We start from the raw sequence: 27,235 nt of genomic DNA on the forward strand, positions 1-27,235 counted from the left end.
TCCCATGCTCAGGGACCTACACTGAGGTGTCTGTTGTCTCTTCCTATATGTTCCACAACCCTTTTTTCAAGACATCCGTGACCTGCAACTAGGTCACACCCTCAACCACACAGGCAGAATGAGCTTAATTCAGATAAACAGCAGCATTTCTACCAGGAACATACTGGGGTGGGAAAAAAGCCCAGTTTTACTAATGGGACAAGACAACTTTTTCCATAGCAACACAGTCATTTTCATGAAGTCTATTACTCCTAAATCCATTACACAAAAAGAAACAAGAATCCCCCAGCGGTTTAAGCTATTTAAACAGAAGTTTCAAAGAAGTCAAAAAACAAGATGCTCAGAACATCACTGTCACACTTACCTTTTTGAAAAGGTTTTTACTCATCTTTAAAACCTCTTCACAATACCTGTTTTCTGAGCTGTAACTTTCAACAAAATAATCTCTAACCGCACATTCTAGGCTGCATTTAATCCACATTCACTGCTTCAGTATTAGCTTCAATTTCACAAGTAGCCTCCCTTTTACACTCTCTATCAGCTACTTCTAAAATAACCCTATTTATTATTACGCTCTGTTTAATTTTTGCTGTTAAGTTCCAGAAGGTTTTTTTTTTTAAGTGATCTGAGCTACAAGTTGTGTTTTAATCTTTATGAGAGGACAGGATAGCACACTATTACTCCTCTTCTATGGGAAGATCATGTTCAAATCTGCTTTTGACTGTTGCAGGTAGCACAAGTTGTTCTCTTGAAATCACTTCCTCCCCCAAAAGTCTTCACCCATGTTTTTTAAAACAGTTTTCAGCATCTCCCCTCCGCTACAACACAGACCTCTCAGAGTCCATAGTCTTCACTTTCAACATTTTTCTTCAAGAGTTGCAAATTGTTGTTACAATTCACCTTTATGATAACAAAGTACTTTTTTTTTTTTTTTTTAAATCCAGCACATTTCACCACTTTTGACTTGAATTTAGGTAAAGTTAATAGCTGCAACTTCCCTGTTCATCTTTTAAGTCTGTGATTTATGGTCCACCTTGAAGCAGCTGGAGCAGTATTTTCATTCTTCTGCTATTTTTTTCTCTTTGAACAATTTACAGCAACCCGGCACTAATACGTAATTTCTAATCCTTGTTTTTCAAGCCTGACATGCCCTTGCTCAACGCATTCTTAGCAGTCAAGTACCACTCCAACAGACCTTGAAACACTTTTTTCTGCTTCATGTTTAAATTCACATTCTGTTAGACAAGCCTCCTCTTCATCATCACTTCTTGCAGCATTTCACTTGGACCCAGCTGAAGTGTGCTGACCTGCTTTTTTGATCCTCGGAAAACTAAATAGTGCTTTTATATGTTTTATTAGACAGAACAGTCTGTATTCGAGATTTTTTCTCTACATCATTTGATGTTTTCCTACACTTACATGCAAAAACGCCTCCTGCAGCATCTGCATTAGGCCACAAGCCTTTTCCATTCTGTATGACCCTCTGAAGCCCACCAAAAAGACTCCACCAGTTGAACCAGAAGAATAAGTATTGCTCCCAAGTGTGGGGGGAAATCCAAGCTAAATAGACTTAAAAAATCAACTCTGGCCCCAGTAATCCAACCTGCTGCTCCTCCCTGCTCTGTCCACCTCCCTACGACACCACCAGAAATCTTCAAGACTTGGACTTCTTAAAGCAATGTTTGTAGATTTGGCCATTAACAAGCAGATACCAACTGAACTGCAGACAGATGAATTAAGCTTTTCACTGAATGATTAAAAAAAATTAAAAAGACCCAAAACCACTCACCAAGGATAAAAAAAACCCCTATCTTCTTCACAAATTATTACATTGGTGCTCATGGGCTCTACTTATTTCTCCTGGTACTAGTGGGTCACCTTAGAAAGACATGCAAAAATGTCAAAGAGACTCCTAAGGTGTACCTCCCGCAGTTATGCATCTACAGTTTAAAAAAAGGGAATCGGAAGAATTCTTTCAGTGTGAGTAACTCTGAAGTTCAGCCAAATATTTGGGGTGGTGCCATCCAGTTTTCCATCTTTTAAAATGATATTTTAAACTCAAATACAGCAAAAAAAGTTAATTCACCCTATTCACACATTTTCTTTTAATGCCTGTGGTGATTTAAGAATCACAAAAAAATATAGTTTTAATACTTTTATACAACGTCTTTTTTCCCTCTTACAGGCTAAATTAATTACAGCTCTGAAATAACATGCACTGGCAAAGCAAGTACCACAAATATGATAGGAATATGGGAAAGATAAGGTAAGAGACAACTTATGAGTCTACTTTGTTACATACTAAGCATATCTACCCTATCTGTTGTGCAAGAGAAGCATTTGAGAATCCTCAAAAGCTTTTTCCTCACAAAAAGCCACAAAGTAAAGCCGTGAAAAAACAAAATCACAGTACGATGCAAAAGAATTTACAAACAGGAAAGAACATATTCAGTTCAGTACACTGCACAAAAATGAGGTGGAACAATTTGCTTACAAGTCTGTTCTGGCCTCAGAATGGAATCTGACACGTCCTAGCCTATGTTTTAGGCTAGGATGTTAAATCAAAATAAAAATACTAATAAATAAACACTTTCAACAATAACCTGTACAAATACAGAGCTTTGTATTTTAATGCTTAACTAGAAATGAAACCTACACACGTGTAAATGCTTATAATATGTATTTAGTGTGTGAAAAAAAGAGAAGCATGACACTTGACAGAGCTGTACTGGACATAACACATCATAGAGCCTGCAATCCCATAAAGTTGCCCCTCTACTATTACTGTTCCTGAGCGATGAGTTACATCCCAATGGCAGCCTTCTGGTTGTGGTGCCTTATGTACTTCATTCTGTTGTGAGATGCTCCACAACAATTAGATGCAACATTTATGCAGCTGCTGCCACAGATTTCTTGACAGAATAAGCAATAAAGAAAATACACCATGTGCATGGAGTTCTACCCAACACCAGCAAGTCAGATTCTGGAAAAATTCAAAAGAAACCAGACAGCTGGCACTTTTCTCTGCCCATGTGAAACTGGATTTAGTGGAACAATTATTTTTGCAAGAAGGAAAGGATTCAAAGTGTTTGTTGTAGAGTTCTGCTCTTTGTGAGCACCTGTACCTACCTGCTGGTAAAGATCCCTTTTGCTGAGAAGCATGTTGTAACTGGAGAATATGGAAACAGTCATTTAGGCAGTTCATGGTTGCCATGGAAGTTGCTTTGAGCATTAACAGGTCTTGATCCAAGGATGTAAGGTGACCGGAGACAGGAAGGCATTCTATGCTCCTGATCAAGTCTCTCTGCTGGCCCTCAGCCTGAGACATCATCTGTCAAACAAAACAGTCATTTATCAGGTGATGGAAGTGTGTTCAGTGTGCACACAGAGGATCCCAAATGATTTTATGGCAATAATGAAACTACAAGATAATAGATGTATATAATGTTAACTGTACTTTTTTTGATACAGCTATTAAAGAGTCATTAAATGCATTATGAAATTCCCACAGCAATACACAGCACTTTACTGACAAGAAAAGAATATCAAAGTGCCTTCAAAAAGAAGAAAAAGAAGAATTTGACCATAGTAATTGCTGCAGTAAATATCAAACGCTTTCATGCTTGGTTGATAGTGACGCGAGGGGTGAAAACCGCACACAGTCTGTGTGAGGAGTAACTAAGCTCCGAGCTCTACACAGCCTGGAAGAGGATCTATGAGGTTTTATCTGTAGGCATTGAGATCTTTCCACTCCCTACAAGAAGAGATCCAGCACTTCCAAGGAAAAGACCTGTATCGCTCAGTCTGGCTCAAACCACACAGGATTCCCATTCATTGTCTGCACTGCCGCCACATTTAGGATCACTGTCTCACTGGCTACTTCACAAAGGGGGTGAAAAATCAGCATATTGCCTGATTTTGAATCACAGAGATGAAAGCAAACTTCTAGACATGCTAGTCCCTTTTCTAGGAGTACAAACAGCATTAACATAACTGGACAGTGAACTCTGCAATTATTACATTTTGTGGCAGTTAAATGAATTGTACAAATAGACTGAATTAGCAGAGCAGAAAAATTAAATTATTACTTCATGTGTTTAACTGCTACGGCACTACTTAGTTTTTTAATTCACTGTTCCTAGCAGTATCTTGATTACTTTTTTCAGTACCTTTGCCTGCCTTCCTTCCAGGAAGGTTTTATGCAACAAATACTTAAGCAATATCTATTTATCAAAGTTCACAGTAGGTATTCGGAACATTTTAGGGCTTGGCTACATGATGTGCTCTGGTGTGAATTTACAGAGCATCAGCTCTTTGGAAGCAGAGTTAACTCTGCTCAGTCAGCATCCACATGTCCCAGGAGTGACAGGGCAGAAAGTTAATACAACAATTATGCAGCCTTGCCCACGCAAACACACCAGCTGCTATCAGAACATATATCTTATTTTCTTTCTAGTCATGAACACAATAAAAGTTTTTGTGTGCAACTCTTATTCCAATACTTCGAAAAACACTTCTGGAAAAAAAAAAAAAAAAGACAAAAGAAAAACCACAGATAATAGTTAACAAATCACCACAAACCTTCTGGTGATTCTTCATTCTTAGTCATTTCCTATGTGGCAGCACCTAAGCACTTTGTTCCAGGATCAGGCCAGTGAGAATCCCAATGAGAGGACACAAGCCCCTGCTTCAGTGCTCCAGATCACACACTCTCCTCTTTCCTCCCTTGAATTTTGAATGCCATATCACCATTTGAAAAGTCAAAACCTTATAAAGTCATTTCTGGAACATTACCTCACCTTCTCAAACACCAAAACACAACAGATAAAAGAACTGCTAAGAGAGCTATTAGCACAAATTCTGTAAATATTCATGCCATATTCTGTATTGTTGCTGTTTTCATGCACCGAGTAGTAAAGTGCAAATATTTAAGTTTACCATATGTTGTAACTGTTGTACCACACTAGTAAGAAGTTTATCACAAGTAAGAGGTAACTTGATGAATGAAACTGAAAAGCAATTACCTGTAAAGCTTCAGTTTTAAAATGAATTTGGAAGAGAAACTTCTCTTCCAGAAGAGAAAGCAGATGAATCAGCTCATAGAAAGCAGCAGCCACAGAAATGCCCGCTGAAGTCTTCCTGGGTACCTGACAGGACTTTGCATGTCTTTGCATTAGCACTATAGGAGACTTTACTGCTACTTGGGGGTACAAACAGGATGGCAGCAGTTACCCTTTGGCAAGACATGTCCAAGAACAGAGAGATTCACAGACTCTAAGATCTGAACAGGCAGTCACTTGGTCTATCTTCCTGAATAGCTATGCCACAGCACTTGAGGTAAATCAAGGAACAACGATGATAACAGCAAACCACACTAGGGGAAGTGCTTTCAATATCGATTTACAGCCTCCTACTGATGAACTTAACACAATGCTCAGCCACATATTTTAAGGTTAATGACACTTACAATACAGAGCACTCTTCTGCCCCAGTTGGTCCAAGTTCAACATCTAACTATTGACACGTCCTAAATCCTTATTTGCTAAATCAAAGAGCTCTCCATTAGAAACTTATTTGTGCCAAGAAACATACCACACTACACTAATTACACTAACATTAAAATATTCATTGATATCAATACTGCTACTAAGTAACACAGGTTTGCAATTCAGCAACATATTTTGGTTTAGTATTATTATCTTTAGATCTGCATGATCTACCCCGTAAAAACTCTCAAGTTAAATCAAGCAGTAGTCAGTCCATTCTATCAGTCAAGATGGAAAGGCAATTATTTGGGTTTTTTCCAAAATACACTACACCTGAAAGCGTAATGAAAAAGTATGCTTCAGAGCTGCTCATTTTATTTTGCTCTCTTTTCAGTCACATCCATCCCTAGACAATTTGTCCATGTGAACTAGCAAACCAGAACATGGTATTAGTAGTATTCTTAAACATCAACCATGACTGATGCCTCTTTATTCATAGGAGATATAAGTACAGCTTAGACAATTCTTCTATAGCTTGACATGGGAAAAAACGCAGTTTGTGATAGAATAGTCTCATAGTATGTGACATTATACTTCCTTAGGGATATTCCTTGTCGCCTGTAGTGCTGGACCTGCAAGGATGAGGACATGGAAAATTCTACCTTGAGCATCAGGATGTTACTGTGGAGTAGAAAAGTCATAGAATATACACCACATAATTCTACAATTAGCCAAGGCCAGTAAGTTATCCTCACACAGCTACGAAATAATAGCTTAGGACATGCTACTGACAATATATCCGACTAAGAATAGCAGGTTTCTCTGCAACCTACAAATAATAAGACATCTCTTTCAAAAGATTATAAGGTAATTTAAGGCATACAAACCTCTCTAACATCTACAAGGTGATCTGGCTGCATAATAGGAACTCTTTTTCCAGTTGGCAATCTGTGATGTCCAACATTGAAAAAGGAAACTGCGTTTTGACTGGGTCTTCTTTGCACACCAGGAGAGTTGGCACTTCCTTGGGATGCAAGAGAGAAGCTGCGAGATTTCAGAGGAGGGTTGTTCTAGTGAAGAAACATATTGAGAAACATTCATAATTACTTCCTAATAACCAGCAAATATTCCAATTTCAAAGATACAGCAGAGCAGTTTAATTCTTATCTTTTATACAGCAAGGACAGATGACAAAGCCCTAATAATGTACTAGTAGCAACTGCTAAATAAATATTTTCCACTATCTGCTCACAGTTGCCCTGTTGTATAGTTTAATTTTGAACAATCTGTGAAATTAGATTTTTCTATTACAAGTCAGCTATTACTCAGGAAAATGTTTCTTTACGTAAATTTCAAGCCCAAACGCAGGCCCTTTTGTAGTATTCATCTCAGATAGCAGGACAGTTGTATTCACAACTGCTTCTACCACAAGCCTAAACCATTTTGCCCACAAAACTATCAGTCGCACAATACCTTTCCAATAGCTTCCGTGTGATGCTGTGTGCATATCTGTAGTCTGCTAACCCAGTGTTGCCGTTCTTTAGCATCAGTAGCTAATAAAATCAAAGCAAAAGGATTATGTAAATTATGACATTTCAAAGTATGGCCAAAAAAGCCTGCTTAATTCTTTAAAACAGTCAGAAGACTAAAAGCAAAGGATTTTTTAAAATCTAAAACTGGTTCAGCTCACCTTTAATTGTATCATTAAATCAAGTTCAATGTAAAAGGCATGTATTCTTTATTTAATTTTGTAACACAGAAATAACTTCTACAGACAGCAACTCCCCTCACACATATTTTAATTCAACAACATGACACATTCTCCTGGAATAAGAGTGAGGTACCCTGAATTAGAAAATGACAGCAAGGCTTCAATCGAAGAAATACTAGAAGATATTAGCCCAGATTTCCATAGCCTACAAAATCAGTTAATGGGCTTCTATAACCATCACAAGAAGGCTAATAAACTGAACATTAGGAATAACAGAGTTCTCTGCAAGCATTAACACAGTACTGTTACCTAGAATGATTTTTAAAAGTTTGAATCAGTACAATTTAGGGACGCTGTGCATGAACATTAAATCCCATCTTATACACCTGAAGTTCATGGTCATCTGAAAGTCGAACCCAAAGAGTGTGGAACCACCCATAAAGGAGGACGGTTCCTAACTGAAGAGCGGGACAGAGCAACGTTTCACATATAACTCTCATTGCAACAGTTCGCCAAACAAGTTCTGCTTTGGACCTGCTGCCAAGCCCAGCAGAGCAGCCACAGGTGAGAGCCAGGAGTGTCCTCTAGTGGAAGAAACCCCTGGCCAAGAACCCAGGCCCTACCTCTCAGTTTATACTGCTCCCCGCTGGCAGCGTTGACCGTAAAGGTGTGAGAATCTTCATCACTGGGTGAAATCACAGCTCCCGCCAGCTGCAGGGTACCTCTGGGCTTCAGATGTCTGGACTGCTCATTCACAAAGTACTCCAGCAGGCCAGCATCATTGTTTAAAACAAAAAATCTGCAATGATAACAAAGCAAATACAATAAATAAAACCAGCTCGTTCTTTTCCTTTATTTAGGGGCAGAGGGGTGGTACTGGGAAAAGGGAAGACTTTGGTTACAAGTTGGTACAGATGGGGTTGGGACTTAAAGACCTGAGGTGATAAAAATACCAAACATATGAATTATATCCCCAAAAAGACTGCATAAAAATTAAGTTCTTACCAATTTTTTTCTCAGAGACCACAGACTGCATAACAGAACAGCTGCGCCCACAGAAAAGTGCTATTGCAAGATTTTGGGAATCAAAAGAATATCCTGAATGTCTAAGGCTTAATACATCCTTAAACTTCATAAATTAAGGATAAAACAGCCCCTCATACAAAACAGTTGAGATATGAAACTGTGAAACTGAAGCAATTCCAGATTTAATAATAATAATAATAATGAAGTGGACATTATGCTTCAACTATTCAAATGAGTATTGAAACAAGTCACTGCATGCTGGTGGTAGCATGGTAGGAATGTGGGCAGCGTGGTGTGCTAAGCACTCGTTTCACCAACAGTAATTTGGTTGCTCTGTGCTGCCCTAGGAACAGCATCGAGCAGGAAACTCACATTTCTTTGGCCAAAGTAATGTGAGTTATTCCAGGAGAGGCACATCCTGGAGAACTAAAGGGAAAAGCTTGCTTGAGTTTGAATTTTCAGTAAAGACAATTTTTTATTTTTTTTTTTTTAAACACTGGTGTGATTTTGTATAAAGCTGAAGACTCAGTAGAAAAGGAAAAAGGAAAAAGAATGCTGGTTTGGTTTTTTGTTAGTTTGGGTTTTGTTTGTTTTACACAAACAAGTACAGTTATAAGCCGCCAAATGCGTTAACTGCTTCATATTTTCTATGCATTTTTTCTTATCCCTGCCTTAATACAAGTAATATTTACCAACAAATTAGCTTAATCTATACTGACAAAAGCCTAAGGCTCTTCCATAAAGTTTGCCTAATAGAAAAAGGGAAAATCCAAGTATTATTAAAAAAATATGAAACATGTTCATCTAGATGCCTCAAAAGACCAACATTACTAAAAATCACCATAAAAGACTTACCGATATTGCCAACCAGTGACAAGATTGGTATATTTCATTAAGTAGCCACAAATATTTTCCATGTGATCACTATTAAGGAAAAAAAAAAAAGATAAAAGCAATCAGACAATACCAGTTACATTTTAGATCTTCCTTCCCAGCTTTTGATCATCATTATCTACTTTCAGAAAATGAATTTTCACCTTCCTTTTTAGACTGGTACTACTATTTTAATCAAACTACCCACAGTTAACAGATTTTTTTTTTTTTCAGCCTCATTTCTAAAATTATTTCATAGGACAGTTTAACGAGACTTACTGAACCTCAAATAATTTTGAGTCATAATTAGTTTCACCAATACTTGGGTTTTATTCAGCAGGCTCTCCTGGACATATCTGCACTAGTTTGGGGTAATTAAAGACTTAGTGTCCACGCTGCTCCTGCTTTCTGCTTCCTCCAAGCTTTGTATTTTTAGACTCCTGAACAAAATTAACTTTCACGAGCTTACTAACAGAATCTTGAGGATGGTGACTAACTAAAAGCAGTCCCTAGAGACTCCTACACCAGTGTGGTTTTATCTATCCTTCGTGCCCCAAATCCTTCCTGACCACACGAACAATCACGCACTTGAACAGATGTTCTACAGGACACAACGTGCGGGTGCAGGTCACATCAAGATATTCCGAAATGTAAAACAGAAGCCAAAACATCTCCTCCTCTGGCCTGGCAGGAAAATCAGGTAGTTTCTCTTTCAAAGCCTCAACTTGCAACATCCACCAAAAATGAGAACCCATCAAGAGTGTTGGGCATGGAGGCTTCATCTCACTATAGGCAAAATATGTGACCAATCATCCTAAATAAGTCTTGCAGGTCTTATGGCTATGAACTAATCATCTTAAAACCACAGCTTAAAGGCCTGCTTTATACTGTACATTCCCATAATTTTAGAAATGCCACCTCAATGCCCTCGCCTCTTACAGTAGGGCATAATCCTACACTGAACAACACGCTCTTGATAGACAATTCAGGTCCAGCACGAGAAAAGAAGTTCCTATTATTCCGATGAATAATTGAAACAATGACCCAGATATCAGGCACTATTTGTTTTTTAAAAGAAAGTTGTATTTGAACCATTTTACTTAGATTTTTAATTAAAAGTTCTGTAACTCATAGTATGCTGAAGATTAAATTAAAATCATTCCCAGTCCATTGGAGAAGCCATCTGTCTCAGTTAAGAGGTCAAAGTATCTCCATATCAGCAAAAAAGAAAAAGGTGGGGGAAAAAAAATGGGACTACTAGAGCCAAAGGATCATCCCCATTCGTGAAGACTAAGCTGGACTAAGTACTGGGGTAAAATTCAAACCAGCTGAAGCTTCTGCCTACACCTCATTTATAGATAGTGTCAGTATCATCAGATTAATTAGATACCTGACGATTTGATAAATATAACATGCTACTCTAAGGTTCATCCTAAAGTAAGCTATTTAGGATGCTACTAATGAAGATAACCTCAAAGTACATCACTGCCATTCAGTAATACTAGTCATATGAGAGATGCGAGAAAGTAAGTTTTCAAAGAAAAAAAACAACCAAACAAACAAAATACAAGTTGCTGATTTTTAATTTTACATTTAAAAGCAAAAACGTGTGTTCTAGCTACTACTCTGGCAATTAGTATTGCAGTAATATCCTGCAATGGAGAGCAGCCAACAGGTCTATCTAGGAATTTAATTTCTAACAGCTCATTAAGTGCTACTACAGATAAAAATAAAAGCAAGGAGAGCAGAGGGTATTCAGGCTATTGTATATTTTAAGTGTACAAAAACACTAAAGGAGACATAATCCAACTCATCCTGTGCAGACGCCTCTCTTTTGTTATTACTGGCATACAAGGGAAGTACAGTTTAGACTTGCTTGCTGTCTTAATTTAGCTGAAAACTATGAGACTGCATAATCATAAAAATGTATGAGCTTGGTTTTTAATCGTTTGAAAATTGTCCCTAGTCACAACTAATTGCTTTTGAGTTTTAATGAATGTAAACTCCACCCTAGCTTTGCAGTTAGACATCATCCAGAGCCCTGCACACTCAGCCACTAACTCCCTGCTTAAATCGAGGTGTGTTTAACAGAACCCAAGTAAAATCAGACAGGTAACACCAGACTGCAACGAACACAGTAGTGATACATGTATGGCCTTGGCAAGTCCATTCATTAAACAGTCTTCAATTAAAGTTATTCAACATGTTTAGAATCATAGAACAGTTTGGGTTGGAAGGGACCTTCAAAGGTCATCTAGTCCAACCCCCCTGCAATGAGCAGGGACATCACTTATTTGATTGTGACTGATGAGACAACTGATCTTGTCACTCTTCAGAAGTAAAAAAAGCCAGCCATGGAAGGGAATGCAGCCCTCTCGGTGACGTACTTCCACGCCAAACAAGCACTTGACTGCATTTCTCCTTCACCTCCACTCCTTCACCTTCACTTTGACTAGACCCAAACTTCTCCAAATGCCTCTTCTTCAATAAGTCCTATCTCTAGCTGTGGTAGTCCCAAAAGGCGACGGTTTAAAGGAAAAAAATTTAAAAACAGCCTCCTAGAGAAGTCTAAGAAAGTGACCAAGGACAAGCAAGCCAGTCACCTCCAGCCCTGTGGACACTGCTGGTCTGGCAGGAGAATGTTGCAGCAAATGAGCACACGTGCACGATGCCAAGCACACCAACCAGCTGCTTCGGAATCCGTAACTCTGCACACAGGTGTCCCCAAACCCAGCATCTCCCAAAGAAGAGCCACATCTCAGTGTCCCAGGTAAAGCTCGGGAGTACATTTAGCAGGTATCTCCCGTTCACAAGCAAGACCACTTTATTTACTCCACAAAAATGATGGAAATGTACTAAGCACTGATTGCCAGAGCTAAGCGAGAAGAGCCCAACACGCAGCAGCAATGGGTGGTGCGAGTCCCAAGGTCCAGGTTGCTCAGCTGAGGGGGTTCCTGCACAGACCAACCTCTGCAGCAGGCGGGGAACATATTATAACATGTTGGACATTAGGAAAAGATTGGACATAACAGGTTGGATATTAGGTAAAGGTTCTTCACCCAGAGGGTGCTGGAGCACTGGAACAGCCCCAAGCCTGACAGTGTTCAAGAAGAGACTGGACAATGCCCTCAGACACATGGTGTGAACTATGGGGCTGTCACATGCAGGGACAGGAGTTGGACTCGATGATCCTTGTGGGTCCCTTCCAACTCAGGACATTCTATGACTTTTCAATAATACACCGACTGCCAAGGATGAGCCCGAGCCATGGTTTGCCTTTAGGGAGACGAGAGGATGTGAGAGGAGCCAAAGCCCAAAGAGATGGGAGCAGGAACAGACCTTACAAGCAGTAATCACACTCTCGTAGCACAAATTCCAACGCCGCATGGGCCAGGGCATTTTCAACACAGAAACTAAGGCTTATTTTTAAATAATTAACAATTTTACACACTAAAAAAAGATTTTAATCCAGTCTGCAGATTCCAGTTCACAAAAGGTAGATCCTATAACTGTACAAACCCATTACAGAACTACAGTTAAGGTAATCTTTGGGGTAAGCATTAGTACTTTCCTATGAATACAGAAAATCTTTCCCAGTATTATTTATGAACAAGAAAGCTGTGGAATTATAACTAGAGCATTTTTTCAATGATTTTCAGATTAGTGTCTCCACAGCAAGGGTTAAAAAAAATAATTGTTGCTAAATCAGTGCTGTAAGGCAGTTAAGAGTGTAAAAAAAAAAATGCACAAAACTCCAGTAATATTTCAGTGGTATGGAATTAACAGCAAAGCTCTTCAGAGCACTACAGAAAACTTTTAAGAGGGTAGATTTTGAGAACAAGTGGTTCAGGCCCTGGCTCTGCTCACAGAAAACTGCAGTAAGTAAATATGAGCAAGATCTTCCAACATTGTTTCTAATAAAACAGGTTTTACTGTAGTTTCAAAGCCACTTCTGCACTTGAGAAACCCCCACAATTCTCCACATTGGGGTTTTTGACTTCTAGAAAACAGATTTCACAAGTGAGTTTGACTTAAACCACTGAATAACTTATCTCAACATTGACAGCACAGCTTGGCTGCACAGGGATCCTTCCCAACTTCAGAAAAACCTTTGCATTCACGCCTACGTGCATGTACATGTACCTATGGGTACGGGTACCTTTTCATAGCCAAGATGCTGCTGTTGTTGCCATTCGAAACGCTCACAGCAGTCTCAGATTGTCAAAGGAACAGCAACAGCTCAGCAACAATGAGTCAACAACCCCTGAAGTCCATATTTATGCAAAAATTCACGTGTCCTTTCAAAGAAGGACAGAAAAAAAAAAGTTTAAGTGTTGCAACAGATTTGTCACATCCTTAAAGATGTAAAAATATTTCAGCTTTAAGTGAGGATACTGGGCAAGTCACAATCCAGGAAAAAATGTGTGCACAAACTCATGGCTCACTATTTGAACTCCAGCCCAGCCCATTTACCAGCCCCCAAATTCTGGGTTGTTTGGGTTTGGTTTTTTGGGGGGGGTTTCTGGGGGTTTTTTTGGTTGTGGTGTTTTGTTTGTTTGGTTTTTTTTTGTTTTGCTTTATTTTCCTTTTTCAAAGGCTGAACACCACTGAATTGGCTGCCCATTTATCACACTTTTTTAGTTTGTAAATGTTGTGAGATGGACTGTAAGCAAACGCCTGAAGTCAATAAATTACAAACCAGTTCACATTCTTTCCAGAAAACTACCCCTCCCTGTCTTCAAAAACATTTACCACAAGCCAGATTTCTACATATCCAAGTGCTACTAAAATACAATAGGTATAAAGCTTTTACAAAGGATTATTGTTAGTTTATTTATCCTTCTTTAGTCTTATTTGTCCTTTTCTATTATGCCTCTTACATTGCATCAGCTGTCAGTGCCTTGTGGGCTTGTCTCCTGTCCTGGGGGAGGAACATGAGAGTGATATTTAAGCTAAACTCCCCCTGTATCCTGTTGACATGCAGCACCCAAGCCTTGGACGCAGATGCAGAGGACCAGCAGTCCCAGAATGACGTCTCTCAGGAGCTCCAGCCAAGACACGCAGGCTCACACCTGCCGAGCACCAGGCCAACACTTTCTTCAAGAACAAAACCCGATGCAGAAGTCCTTCCCACACCCCTCATGGTGCAGCTCTCCCCAAAAGCCCCACATGAAGAAATCACCGCCAACACTGGCACAAAATGACACCCATCTGGAACGCGACTGCAGAAAACTTGCAAGACCGCCATTCTGATGATTTTAATTTCACTGGGACCCAGACAGCACTGTGTGGGATGCTTTGTGCAGCCAGGTCTCTGAAGACCGAACAGCTGTTTCAGGAGCAAATGTGGTGGCCAAAGGCTTCCCCACGGCCTTGCGCAAGGCCTGGCATCAAGAACAGCTGAGTATGGGTGGATTTGCTTCCAGTAGAAAAGATGACCAGGAGCCTGGAGCCCATACAGATGCCAGAGAAGGCTCCTAAAGAGGGATCCCACTGCCACAGCTGCTGCTGTGATGGTGTCTTCAGGCCCTGGCCAAGGGAAGAAGCTCCCTACTACTGAGCTCACAGCACGCTGCAAAAACCTGGCGAAAGAGATTGTCTTCAGATTAAAAGCTAGCAGAGCATAAAGAAAAGAAGAAATCAGGTTTGTAACAGAGCAAGCCAGTGACTGGTTCTGACTACACAGTTTGAAAAAAGAAGTAACCATTTTCACTGAACTTGTTAATCTCTATCTGTCCATGGGCTTGCCATCTGTAATAGCTTGTTTTTTCCCTTGCTGACCACTTCAAAGTGCACTGATTCCTCTTTTTGTTATGTGGAAGGAAAGGGCAGAGGAGAAGAAAAAATAAAACCTATGTCAGCAGCAGCAACTTTGGGTACATCTGCAACTGCAGAGATCACTTGCTCCCAGAAAACCACCACGACACACTCCAGTCCCACGGCTTGTTGATGTGTGGGTTCCCCAGTACACCCAGTAAGGTAAGGAGGAAAGGCCCTGTGTTGTTTACAGAGTATCTACATCAATAAATCAGTTCTGCTTTTGCAAACAGCTTTTGGAAGAAAAAACTACCCTTGCTGTACAATTCACCAGCAGTGCCCTTTCAGTCAACTGTAAAGCAGCAGCAAAGCCTCTGCTCTTCAGCTCATGTGTTTGACTATTCAATTATAAGTTTAGAAACCAACAAGGAAAACAGGTCCAACAACATGACAAGAACATTGACAGTAGACTCTGGGATGCTTCAGAACACCTACCACTTGGCCACAAGCGTGCAAGCAACACACACATCCTCATGAGAGACAAAAATTTATCTGTGCTCTTACAGGTTTACAGGAGTACGTGGTAAGATAAGTTCTGGCAGAGATGCAAAGGCTTCTGTACGAAGGAAGGGTGCAGCAGAGCCAAAATAGGCTGTCACCCATCCGTGAGCACAGAACAACACAGCCCAGGCTCCCATGTGGGGTGAGGGGCTCTCCCACCCCTAAACCCCCCCAGACCCTGCTACCAACACAACACTTGTGTTTGTACCTCAAGTTTCTATCAACACAAGTTCTCAAGGGGAATGATAAAACAAGCTTACAAGTTTTTTTTAAAAACCATTTTAATTAAACCTGCATTTGATTCTCCTCTTTTGTGCATTAATGCCACAGGTCACTTATACACGAATTAAACTGCATTGTAACGTTTTTGCAGGGTAGCAACAGAAAACAAGGAAATATACAATATTTAACCAATAAGTAGCAAAACACTGTTCTCATTGGACCAGTGTAAAGCTGATTATTTAACTATTTTATCATTTAGAGCTCTCTTTAGCTCTCAAAATAAATCTGCCTGAAAAAAAACTGCAGCAAGCTTCAACTAAGCAATTTCTCTTGCACATACGTGAACACCTCAAGTCAGCAAGAACTCCACTCACATCCAATTTATTTGTGGATTTGCGTCAGCGTAACGCAACTGAAGCTGGACCCAAGAGTCAGGAGCAAGCCTTGCAGATTTTTCCACAATGCTAACTACTACTCAAGCTACCCCTGCAAAAATACAACTGCAGATTTAGACAACAACATTTTAGAGCTGGAATATACATAAAAAGATACCTCAAAAGGTCTGAACTCTCCACTACAAACCTCTGGAGCACAACTGCTGCCTGCAGCTTTGCCACCATTTATGTTACCAGTTTACAGTAGCACCCCATAGCACCCCATTTCACATATTATTGTTACTTAAACCCCAAACTCTCCCTTGCAGTACTTTCAGATAAGCTCAAGCAGTCAAATGAACACTAGTCTGCTCCACAAACAGTACTAGCATAACATAGGTGAGATGAACACACTGATCGATGAGCATCTTTGCAGTTTCAGATGACCTTTGACCTACCCCACCCCGGAAAGCAGCAGCCCCCTGTCAGCACTACTCACAGACAGCAGCCGAACAAACCTTCACATCACTTAGTTACTCCAAGCACAGCCCAGTGTGGTTTAGCTTACTACACATTCCATCCCAAGGTATTTTGGTCTGCTTCTAATCTAGCAGCTTTTATCCTATTAGAAATACACAGATACGCCCTCCCAGTTCTAAGACTTGTTTGTGATTATGACTTTAAAAAGATTGTATTGACAATTACATGTTGCCATCCTGGACTTTGCAGTAATAAAACACTGGCTATTAAATGGAAGGTAAATACACTGATCAGCTACTCCAGATAAGCCTCTTGCCTTTTAAAAATTATTTTTGAACCATTTTTGAGACATTTCATATAAACAGAGGATAGCAATTACCACTATCTTCCAAGCAAGAACACACTTAGTTGACTACGCTATCTAAATATTCAGAAAAGCCATAAGCCTGGAGTGCAACAGCACATGCAAAAACCTGTGTGGACTACCAGGCTGCAAAAGCAGTAGCCAATGGTTTGAAATCCAACTGGCAGTCACAAGTGGTGCAATACATGGGTCAATACCATGAAATACCTCTAAGCTGGCTGCTGGACCAGCACACACTCCCTGCAGCCTCCTAGGTGAGAGCAAACCTCAGGGAGCAGGTGGGACGTGGGAGGGTGGGTTGGACCCTGACTGTCCAGAGGAACAGGCTGACCAACACCACCAGAACTTGCACAAAAGCAACGCAAAGCCTTGCACCTGGGATGGACTAGCCCATGGGCCAGTGCAAGCTGCGTATGTCATGCCAGAGAAGAAAAGGTTGATGGACCTGGGCCTGTTCAGTCTCCTTCAGGGGAAGGGAAGGCTCCATGAGGATCTCACCACTGTCTCCTCTACCTATGGAGAAGATGGAGTCAGACTCTTCTCAGAGATACAGAGCAGAAGGGTAAGCGGTGACCACCTCACCTTGTGGCAAGAAAAATTTAGTGTTGGACACAAGGAAAAATTCTTCACAGTGAGAGGGGATAAGCACTGCAAGAGGAGCCCAGAAAGGCTGGTGGGGGGTGGTCTCTGTCCGTGGAGGCACCCAAAACTCAACCAGAGAAGGCCTCAAATGACCTGTTCTAATTTTGAAGCTAGCCCTGCTTCAAGCAGAAGGCTGGAGTAGAGATTTCCCAGAGGTCACTCCCAACCCAAATTATTCTTTCATATACATAAATTAAAGGAAAATATTCCTACATTAAAATTAAGGCGTAAGGTACTCAGGTTTAAAAACTAATTAAGAAAGCACTTGTGTTAGCCACCTATCATTATGACAATACATAAAAAGAGCAGGACTACTTTACTGTTCAGCATTTTGGGTGGACAGCAATTCCCAGACAAGGAATTATTAAAAACGTCTCCTTTTCATCATGCAACGAACATCAGGTACTATTCATTTGGTATTCACACAATTTCAATAAAAAGTTTCCTTATTGTTTTCTTTTCTTGTGATCATCATCAAGATTAATGAAGGTGTCATGTACCAAACAACACAAGGACACAGACATTTATCATCCCATCTTACAGACAGGGAACTGAGGCACAACGAATTTTCAGCCTCAGTTGTGGCCCAATTTTTGTTTTATCTTCTTCATACATTCCAGTCACAGCTTCTGCTGATTTCAGCTGCAGCTGTGACCCTGTAAAAGTTATACAAAATCAGAGCAAACTGTTCCAAACTAGGCCTCTGAGACAAAAAAGAGGAACACACAGTGATTACAGTGGAAACCAGTTTAAAGAATACGGCTGCTACCAGAGAGGAAGTCAGAGACAGAAATCAGCTCCTTATTATAGCATCCTGCAGCTCTGCCCTGCAGAACTCTGACTTTCTTTTTAATCTCCACTGCAACAAACTAAACCAACTTCCCAAAGCAAACTGGGCTCTTCAGGAACCTGATCTGCCAACCTCTAAGCACTAATCAAGATTTTAAAGATTTCCAGCCTCATCAAAAGCTCAGGAATTTACACCTGGAAGGAAAAAAGGCAAAAAATGCACACCCATAGCAAAAAGCCTTCCCCCAACATGGATATTCCTGCTCCAAAGCAGAGGCATTACTGGTTGGCAAATATATAATAGCTTAACACACATGAAGTAACAGCACCTCAGTCTGTAGTCCCCTCCCATATCACAGAATCACAATACAGAAAATCTGAAATGGTATCAGCTTTGCAAACACCCTAAAAAGAAAAGTTCTCCAGCAGCATTACCAGCAGGCAGTAATCCCCTACAAGATGAATTCATTGGCACTGCCAGGTGATCAGAGTGCATGTCCAGGCAACATCCTTCAGTAAACACATGTCTTTGCACCCGTGCCTTCATTTTCATGGTACCATGAGCACAACACAAGAACCTATCTAGTACAACCTAGCAGCAGCAGCTGGCACCTTCTGCATTAAGCAATGTGATTAGGTCAGCCGCACGCAGTTTGTTTTTCATCTTCCCTCTGGGGAGAGAAGGTGTGCGACAGAGCAGGCTGTTAATGTTGTAGTCAAGTTTAATTAACTTGCTGCTATGCAAGTACATTAGAAAAGGTGAAGTTGAAAAACACCCTTTGCACTTAGTGACAGACAGACATTTGTAATGGCCATTAACTCCTACAGAAATCTATTCCATGCAAAGCACATATCATTTGATATTTAGAAACTATTCAAAAGTTTGTGCATCTTTGGTTTAGCTTAATTTGAACGCTAAAGGAATATCCTAGTATTAACACAGGTATCCTGCAATGCCAGAACGAACCCCCACCCACATTGTCACCCCTGCCCCAGCGAGTTTTCACAACCTGCCTGTTCAACATGAGGATGCTTTGAGAAGCAAGAGAGGGAGAGTGCTCTCAACAACCACTCGCTGAGGAGCCGCAGGGGCTGGAGAAGGGAACCCAGACCTTGCTGACCTGGTTCAGAAATGAGGTTCAGGTTCCTTACTAGAACATCAGCCATCATGAAGCTCCTGTTTAAATTAGCCAAGCCTATTTCCCCAACTCTATCTGCTTATTACCCCTTGTCTTAACTTACAATGCATTTGAGCTTCCTTCTACTCCAACCCCATTCTTCCAGGTCATAAATACCTGTGTGAACATGAATGGCTCACCTGCCTTGTGAAAAATGCTTGGGGCTTCAGCAAGTGTTTTAAAATCAGCTTGATAAACAGTGACCTTAACATTTTAATAACACAGAATGGATCCTGAGGTGGATATAACCAGCTGACCACTTTAAACACAGGCTTCTTGTCTATTTTAATGAGCAAATTAGGTGAAGTGCAGCATTTCTAAATTGGTGTTATGAATTAAGCAAAGACTCCAATGAGGATAAAGAAATTCAGGCAGCAGGTTTTTCAGTCATTTCCCTCCAGCACGTGAAACAAATGTGACAGCCATCTTAATCTGATTTTTAGTAATAAAATGGAATACAATTTACAAAATTGCAAAAATAAATTCTGAGTTTCCCCAGCAACCACCTCAGAAACTCTTCTTTTCAGCACCCAGTTCATCACATCTCAGAAGGCCAGCAAAAGCGAGCAGCGAGGGCTTTCTGAAGGCCACACAGTGGTGAGGCATCTCCACGAGTCACCAGCAACAGAAGCGAGGAAGATCAGGGCTCACTTTGATGCAAGCTCAACATCAGAGCCACCAGCCAACCCGAAAGCGGCGAGGGTGGCAGAAACTCCATCCCTGTTGGTGGCTGGCGCCTTGATGTCACAATGCCAGCAGGTTCCAATGCCAGCAGGACACCAGGGACATGGGGTGAGCTGCAACAGACGGGGAGCAGCCCTCGCCAGACCACCCAGGTAACACCCCAAAATTACAGCCTCCCTCTGCAGTTGTGCACAAGGAAGCAGTTCACAGTCACTGATTACAGTAAATATACAATAATTCCACGTGGAATCCCTAAGCATTTTGTGTTAAGCAGTGAAGGTAGAAAACAATGGAGATGGGTAATAAAAAGGAGTAGCAGTATTAGAGAGAACTGCCCTAGAGTGACACTAATATTTACATGAAGCTTTGCAAGGTTTCTTCTACTTATCAAGTGATAGGGACTTTAACTTAAATTCTGTCCTGCTCTCAGGGGTGCAGAGTTAATTAGGTCAGCTAACACACTCTGTTGCAGCCTAAGCAAGAATTCAATGCTTATATTAATACTATGATGAGAAATGTTAAGTTCAGAAACAAGAACACGGGAGGACCAGCAAGGGAAAGGTTTGCAACACGAGCGCTGTTGAACCTTCTGCTGCCTTTACCTCCTGCATCTGTTTCTATCAAGCCAGTTTCAGCTTTAAAGGCCAAACTGACGAAGTTTATCCTCCTGAGATCAAACATTCTTGGAATGTGACTAAAATGCACAAAACCTGTAAAAACTCTACACATTTTTCTAGAAATTAAGACTGACATCAACGCCACCCTCAAAAAGGATTCTTATCAACACCCACTCAACAAGATTGTACCAATTTCAAGACACTTCCTTTTATTATTACTAATTAGATCCTTTTTGCAAGATAGCATGAATTAAAAAAAAAAATCCTAAACATATATGCCTAATCCATAGTGAGCAGATGCTAAAACCATTTCCAAAATAAGGAAAAAAGGCAGTTATCTACAAAAACACTCACACAACCAAAAAGGAAGTACATTTTGAAATATAACTTGTAAGCTTAAAAATAAGCAATCATTTGGGAAATTCAGGAACATCTTACATGTATTTCTGCCAGTAAGGGAAGAAATGCTGGGAATCCTTTTAATAGCAGCTGATGTATGTATTCGAGAGCAGAACCACTAAGAAAAATGTAAGAGGACAGCACATTAGCATGTCTCCAACTGGGTAAGACAATCTTGTTTCTCTAGTCAACCACAGTGCTTTGAACTTTCAATTTTGTAGCTAAATGAAAACCAGTTATTGCAAGTCATTTCTCTCAAAATTATCCAAAAGCCAGGCTGAAGGGACTTGTTATACTTCTCTGGCACATATTCTGACCAACTCTCTATTTAGCTCATAGATACAGATTCTGCTTTCTGGCTGTGAAATTTTTGTTATTTGAATGACTATGATTCACAGGTTACAGAAGCACCTGCCAAGGCTGTCTCCTTTCACTGATTTGAAACCACTCTATTTCAGTTAGACCAAGGCAAAACAAAACGAGGACGGTCAAAAATCAAACTGTTGAATGCAAATAATTCTTTATACGGGCAACATTACACTTCCTTCCTAGTTTTGGTTACTGCTGAAAACAAAGCTGTTTAGAAAACGTTATAATCTTAAATTACTTTACCAAGTCATCTTTTAATAATTTGAAGTTATTCAGAAGTCTAACCTCATAGTAAATGTTTCTCTAAATGAAACAGGGGTAAAGAGTTTAGGGTGCAGCACAGTCTCTCCAGCTCTTTTTATTTATTGAACTGCACATTAATGTTCATGTTATTCCTCACCCTGGCCAAGAAAATGCAGCTGAGGTTTGGCTGCTCTCAGACACATTTTAACGCTGATCATATATGCATACGTGAACAAGATCATTTCCTGTCAGATGTCTAGAAGAGCAGTTTCTCAAGAATTATTAAGTCCAAAAAGTATCTTCCTGTCCTCTGAAGAAATGGAGTCCCTACAAATAGTGAAGGAGGCGCTACTGTCCCAGCTGAGCTCGCTGTGCATGGGCTACAGGCAAAGTCTACAAAGAGGTTCAGCTCTATCTCTGCATCATCTGACGTGTCCAGCAGCCTCTGGTTGCCTCTTGTCCACTGCGATAAATATCTGGTCTATCACAGCTATTTAAAAACCTCCCTAATATTGCCCTACAAAAAATATCTGGTTAGACTTTCTGCTCCATTTTTTATTTTCTAGACATGCACTTTACCACAAGTATGTGGGACTTTCTAACTCTTTGACAGATTCAGTTTTCATTATTACAGGTTCCAGCAGTGCTGGAGATCTTTTTTTTTTTCCATAGTCATAATTCCCCATTTGGAGCATTAAAGTATCAAGTACCCGTTGTCCCATTTGTCTGACAACTATGCTACAGCTCTTTTGACAAATACAGAGTTATACATCTGCATCAGTGCAGTCTCCACTGAGTGAGGACTTCAGGACCCTGACAAGCTGCATCACCCCACATTGCTCACACTCTGCTGTAAAAGTTAAAAAAAAAAAAAAGAAAAAAAATAAAATAAAAATAAAAGTCAAACCCCATATTTTACACATTGATTTATCGTTAGAAGGGTCTTTCTTTTGTCAAATACATTTTAGAATTGAAGTAATCCACAAATTGAAAACTAAGCTACACCATACCATCCAGGAGTACTTCCTAAGGAGGCAGGGGTGAAAGGTGATATTTTGCGGGTAATTAGATATAGAGACAAATGTAGGAGTAAATAATTGTTTTCCAACAGAGTGGAGATTAACAGTGAGGTACTTCAAGTGTCCATAATAATATAATCAGTATGTTAAACTTGTCCAGATGATCTAGGAAAAAAAATAATTTGCACTAGAGTATTAGAGCATATTAAACTAGATATTCTCAGCTGCAAGTAATAACGTGGACAGTTCCTCTTACAGACATCAAGCCACCAAACTGGCTGTCACTAAGTGAGTCTGTTCAACTTTTGCTCTGTAAGTCACAGCACTGAAAGAAGAAACAAAACACTTAGATGGATAATTTTTAAAAGTGAATTCCACTGCATAGCACTGACCTGTGACCACCATCTCAAACATTATACCAAAGAGGTGCAGGCAAACCAGGTGTCTCATCCCTTCCACTATCTCCAACTCCACATAAAATAGTTCCATTTTGATAGCATAAACTTACTCCTGTGTTTCACGTGTGAAATACATGGACAGTAAGTGCTTGGTCACAGCAGTAGCAATTTTCATTAGAAAATTCATAGTTTAAAAAATGTTTAGGAGTGACTAGAAACAGCAGATAAAGCAACCAATAACTGAATCAGACAAGAAACTTCCCCTATGTAAAAGCTTGAAATATTTGCCCTGAAATCATCACTTCTCTTTCAAGCACTAGTCATCAGAAAAGCAAATTACTCATGACCCAGATTCTCAGCAATGACCAATCTCCCTATTAAAACCACGGGGCACTTGGTGCTTGCAGGGCCTGGGCGCAGGTTTCCCTAAGCCATCTGATGGGCCCCCATCCCGTGCAGCACACACAGATGTACCACACGCCGGTTCTGCTGTCTCCGCATGAAGGAAACAGCAAGCCCGTCCATCTGGGCTGGCAGATGACGGCTTTGGAGAGTCTCCATTTGTAGGAGAAGTGTGCAAACTTCACATAACAGCAGTATTTCCAACAGCAACATGGCAGAACTCCAGTCAAGGATGAGAGACCTAAAAGCAGAGATTCTGAAGTCTCTCATGCGATGCCTGAGAGAGCTCGCTATCAAGTGTGAGCGCAAAGTCTTCCAACCAAAAAGCACATCAGAAAAAAGTACATGAAATCCCCCCAAATCCCTCAAACGCACAGGCAGGTCATTCAAAGGAAGGATTTTAGCTTGAATCCATCTCAAAATAATGCTGTGTGCTCAGCTTCTCCCACTTGCTCTGCTCTCTTCTGCTGTATTTGCTGTACCTGAGTAATCACCCTGATTTCTGCTAAGTACAGCCATTCCTAAAATAAGTCAGATAATACATGAACTCTGTGCATACTCTAAGTTTCACTATCAGCAACTAACAGCATCAATTAAAAAGAAAAAAAAAGACTGCTATTAAGCTCTTTTAAGAAGACACACGGTGCTAAAATTTAGCACAAAGTTTAGCTTTTTAGAAAGGCTGGAAAGCGACGAGTTCCCTCCGCTAACTTCACACGGGTCTCCACGTTCCATGAGGCAAAAATACGACCCGAAAGGACGGAGCAAAGGCGCGACCCCCGGCAGCATCTGCGGGCTTTGTGCTCGTACCCAAACGCACCAAAACCGGAGCCGACTGACAGCCCCCCCGTGCCCTCCCGGGTCGGGGAAGGGGAGAGCGGGCGGCCGGGCTCAGCTCAGCCTGGCCCCCGGTACCGCGGCGGGTCCGCCTGCCGCGGGCGCCTAAAGGCGGGGCGGCTGCTCCACCGACCCGCGCTCCGGGCAGCCGGGCCGTCCCGGGCGGGTGTCCCGAGCGCTCCCATTCCCGCACCCCGCAGCCCCGGCGGCTCCCGGGCCCGCGGCCCCTCACCGCCCCCGCCGCGCCCACCTGTACTGCCAGCCCTTGGCGCCGCGGCCGCCGCTGCTCTTGCCGCCGCTCTGTCCCGCCGGCGGCGGCTGCTGCTGCTGCTCCGGCTTGCCCTCGCCCTCCGGCCCCTTCATGGCCGCCGCGGGGTCCGCGCACTGCATGGCGCCGCGGCTCCCCGCCCCCTCAGGGGCGCCCCCGGCCCAGGGCGAGCCGCCTGCCCGGGGAGGGAGCCGCTCAGGCCGCGCCGGGGCCCGGCCGCGCCCGCCCCATGCGGGCTGCGATGGCGGCGGCTGCCGGCACCCCCGCGCCCCGCTGGGCTCGGCTCCCCGCACAGGACGGCGGCGGGCTGGGGAAACCCGCCCTCCCGCTCCCTCACCCCGCGGCCCGGGCCGGCCGCCTCTTCCGGGTCAGCGCCACCGCCGCCATCTTTAGTGAGGGCAGCTGTGCCCACGCTAGGCCGCTCTCAGCTACTACCGCACTTAAAGCAACAGCAAACCTTTAAAATAGTTCTCCCCTCCAGAAAACAGAGAAACAAAGAGTGTGGGGATCCCAGCTCTGTTGTGTGCAGATGGTTACGAGCACAGATGTGAAAGCTCTTGGCTAGGATCTCACTCAGTGTTGTCACAGAGGCACACAAACCAGGTCAAATTCAGCAGTTAATTCACCAAGCAAAGACATGGCACACCCTAGGCATGAGAGGAAATACATATCTCCTCCTATTTTTCCACTAGTTACTGCATAGGGGCAACAGCTAAGCAGGGTTTTTTCTGTCACAGAATGGCAGCTGAGCTAACTGGGAGAAATTGGTTCTGCTGCACGGAATCTTTTAGGCCAGGCGTGGCTTCAGGACAACCAAAACTGAACTGGCTGCAGCTGTGTTATGCCTTAAAACCAGGGGCAGAGGATCCTTGTTTTGTCCTTAATCAATCAGAACCTGAAGAAGAGGAGCGTGGAATTGGACATGCCTGTGGTTAGTGAGGTTGTGGTTCTGCTCCCCATCTTGTCCTACCTGAAATTCCCCTCTCTCCATCTCTTTTGTTACACACCTATAATATTGTGAGCAATCATTACACAAAAGATGCTAAAAAGGCCTTATGTGAGAATCTACATAGAAGCAAAAATGTAAAGGAGAACATTTTTTCAGACAAATTGTTTATTTACCCAGAGCATCCCCCTGCTAGCTGCTTCATAGCCCGTGAAGGCTGCCCTGGCTTTCCCATCTCCTACAAGCTCCTGCTTTGCCGGTGGCGTACAAAACATCTTTGCCTTTGGCCATCAAATAAGGATAGGATGTTATGAGCATCATGTCTTTAAAATATACTTCTAAGCTTTAATCTGTTTCTAAATCAGCCCATATCCATCCCTCCTTGCCAAGCACGCACACATAATCTTAGCTAACAGATCCCAGGCGAGGAAACGCCTGTTGCACCTACACCAACAATCTCTCTTACAGAGTCATATGTATTACCACTGCACAGGCATAAAATCCACACTTCTGGGTTTTTAGCAGCACGCTTGTCACTGAAAGAAAATTTAAAAGAAAAAAAAAGGAGGGGGGGGGCCTTTTCAGTTGCATTTTTCTCCTGTGCAACCACAAGAGAAGGGATTGGCAGAGTCAAGGTTGTCCATTGAAGAAAATTTTGGCCAGAACGGCACTACTCTTGTCCTGAAAACTTGTTAGTTCCTCCTCTGCCGATCACTTGACTTTGTGACTGAAGATATAATATAATTGCAGTGTACTGTAATGCATGCCCCTCAGCATCTGCTCCCTGAGAAACTCAGATTCGCTGCCCCCATGCATTTGATTTTTTTTCTCTTAAAAAAAGGTGTTGCACTCGCAGTACCAGAGGCCGTCGTAAGGTGGCAATGACAAAATGCTCAACAGCACAGAAAGGTTACCAGAGCATAACCACATTTGCTAGGACTCACAGTCCAAGCTGCCTTTTTTGTCTTCAGTTTACTGTTCCTACTAGCTTGTGTTCGGGTTGACTGCTCTCAGTCTCCTTCCCCAGTTATAATTTAGTGATTCAAAGTGGCCAAAATGCCACCCTGGCCCTTGCAAGCGCAGCCAAGGACGAGCGCTGAGGTCCCACAGCAGTGCCCTGCCTGCACCTGGCATCTTGCTGTGATTTCTAGGTCTGGAGGAGGAACCCAGGAAGAGCTGGAGGAGGAAAGTGTGAAAGGACAACATGCATTTATCAACATTTGTCAAATCAAATCCTTGTAGGCCCTATTATGGCTATGAACTGAAGTAGATCGTATTTTATTACAACTCACGTTAAAGAAAATCTGCCCAATTTGCCATAATTTATCATCCTGTTAATTTCAGAAAATTTTCAAGGATCTTATAAAAAACATGTAATACTTGCTGATTTCTTCCAAAGCTTATAGTCTGGCATGCTTAGCATTTCTTCAGGTCAGTATCATTCCTTCAGAGCACCAACATCAATCCGTGTTCAAAAACCAGATTTCTAAAATCCAGCATATTTTTCATCACCTGTGTGTGCTTTTTTTTAAAAAAAAAAATTTTTTTTTTTTTAAAGGAATTATTATACAAGTTTTCTACCACTCTTTT

At 41.7% G+C, this 27,235-nt stretch overlaps 1 protein-coding gene across 1 annotated transcript in view; it reads right to left on the bottom strand.

Annotated features, from left to right (window-relative positions):
• OSBPL11 (oxysterol binding protein like 11) overlaps positions 1 to 24,999 on the bottom strand; it is a 37,974-nt gene extending 12,975 nt beyond the window's left edge. Inside the window, exons 1-6 of the mRNA XM_082057098.1 lie at positions 24,682 to 24,999; positions 9,079 to 9,147; positions 7,821 to 7,996; positions 6,960 to 7,039; positions 6,374 to 6,556; positions 3,130 to 3,331 (exon numbers count right to left, since the gene is read on the bottom strand). Coding sequence (XP_081913224.1) covers positions 3,130 to 3,331; positions 6,374 to 6,556; positions 6,960 to 7,039; positions 7,821 to 7,996; positions 9,079 to 9,147; positions 24,682 to 24,821 — 850 coding nt within the window. The 5' untranslated portion in view covers positions 24,822 to 24,999. The remainder of the gene's footprint in view (positions 1 to 3,129; positions 3,332 to 6,373; positions 6,557 to 6,959; positions 7,040 to 7,820; positions 7,997 to 9,078; positions 9,148 to 24,681) is intronic.
• Positions 25,000 to 27,235: the final 2,236 nt, after the last annotated feature.

This window comes from Streptopelia decaocto (genome assembly GCF_964273445.1).
Source record: "Streptopelia decaocto genome assembly, chromosome: 6".
Taxonomy (NCBI): Eukaryota; Metazoa; Chordata; class Aves; order Columbiformes; family Columbidae; genus Streptopelia; species Streptopelia decaocto.